The sequence below is a fragment of the Lipotes vexillifer genome, unplaced genomic scaffold, assembly GCF_000442215.2.
Source record: "Lipotes vexillifer unplaced genomic scaffold, Lipotes_vexillifer_v1.1 scaffold1029, whole genome shotgun sequence".
In the NCBI taxonomy this organism is placed as follows: domain Eukaryota; kingdom Metazoa; phylum Chordata; class Mammalia; order Artiodactyla; family Lipotidae; genus Lipotes; species Lipotes vexillifer.
The window spans coordinates 1,300,293-1,301,477 of NW_006789305.1; the positions used below are offsets into that span (position 1 = coordinate 1,300,293).

The window sequence follows — 1,185 nt, forward strand, 5'->3', positions numbered from 1 at the left end:
CGACCAGGGATCGAACCCCGTGTTCCCTGCATCGGAAGCATGGAGTCTTAATTACTGGACCACCAACTAAGTCCAACTACCTCTTTATTTGAAATACTTATAAATCAAAAGTTTCCAATTTCTTGTACATGTTGAAAACTTTCAATAAAGATCTCTTGGGTACAAAATATGGTCCTGGTGACTCAAAATTAATTCTACGAACATTATTATAAAGTCATACTTATTTTGAAAGTCTAAAGTTCTTTTTTTAAATGGCAAAAACACAAAACAAAACAAGCCACCATGTTGAGATTTTTTATTTTGCTGAAATGTACAAACAGAATATAACAGTCTACATTCTATGCTTTCTAAACATTTAACCACTGATGATTTCCATAAGATGCTGTTCTTCACAGTTTAGATGTTTGATCTTCTGTGAAAGCCCAACATGCCTTCCTTTCTACCCACCAGATTAGTCTTTCAGAAGTCTTGCCGTATGTTTTCTTTGTTTGCCTCTCCATGTTGCTGCTTCATTTGAAAGAGTTCATTTTCTAATTGTACAATAGTCCTTTCAATCTCATAATTCTTACTGACCAGGGAAACCCAACTAGAAAAGAAAAAAGGGGGGGGAAATTACTTAATGTGAACTTTCCCTTATAAGATTTTTATAGTATACATATTTTCAGCCAGGGGCATAACACTAACCTTCACTTTTAGCTTTACATTTTCAAAAACTGAGGTGTAATTAGGCGGGAAAGTGAGTAAAGGGTGTATAGGACCTCTCTGTATTACTTCTTAAAACTGCATGTGAACCTACAATTATCTCAAAATAAAAGTTTAGTTTAGAAAAGAACAAATTAGAAAGAGCTGAAGAGATATGAAAGAGTGCTTGAAGTTGGTATTTAATTGGATTAACAAAAAGGGAGATAAAATAGGGCAGAGGCAATAAAGAAAAATGATGAAGAAATTTCTACAACTGCTAAGATAAAATTCCATAGATTCAAGGAATCTTCCCCTTCCCCCAGAAAAATATCTCTAGGACAAATGAAAAGAAACACACATGTACATGTAGATTATATTAGTTTGAAGAACAGTGTGGAAAGATGCATAATAGACTGATAACATGGGGTACTTAGAGGATGAGGGGAAGGTGGAACAAGGACAATGATGTGGGTGATGGAGGCAGGGACGTTAGGGACAGAGCAA

General features: G+C 35.2%; 1 protein-coding gene across 1 annotated transcript in view; it reads right to left on the reverse strand.

Moving 5' to 3' along the window:
• Positions 1–277: 277 nt before the first annotated feature.
• BCAS2 (BCAS2 pre-mRNA processing factor) overlaps positions 278–1,185 on the reverse strand; it is a 15,254-nt gene continuing 14,346 nt past the window's right edge. The window contains exon 7 of the mRNA XM_007462481.1: positions 278–586. Coding sequence (XP_007462543.1) covers positions 460–586 — 127 coding nt within the window. The 3' untranslated portion in view covers positions 278–459. The remainder of the gene's footprint in view (positions 587–1,185) is intronic.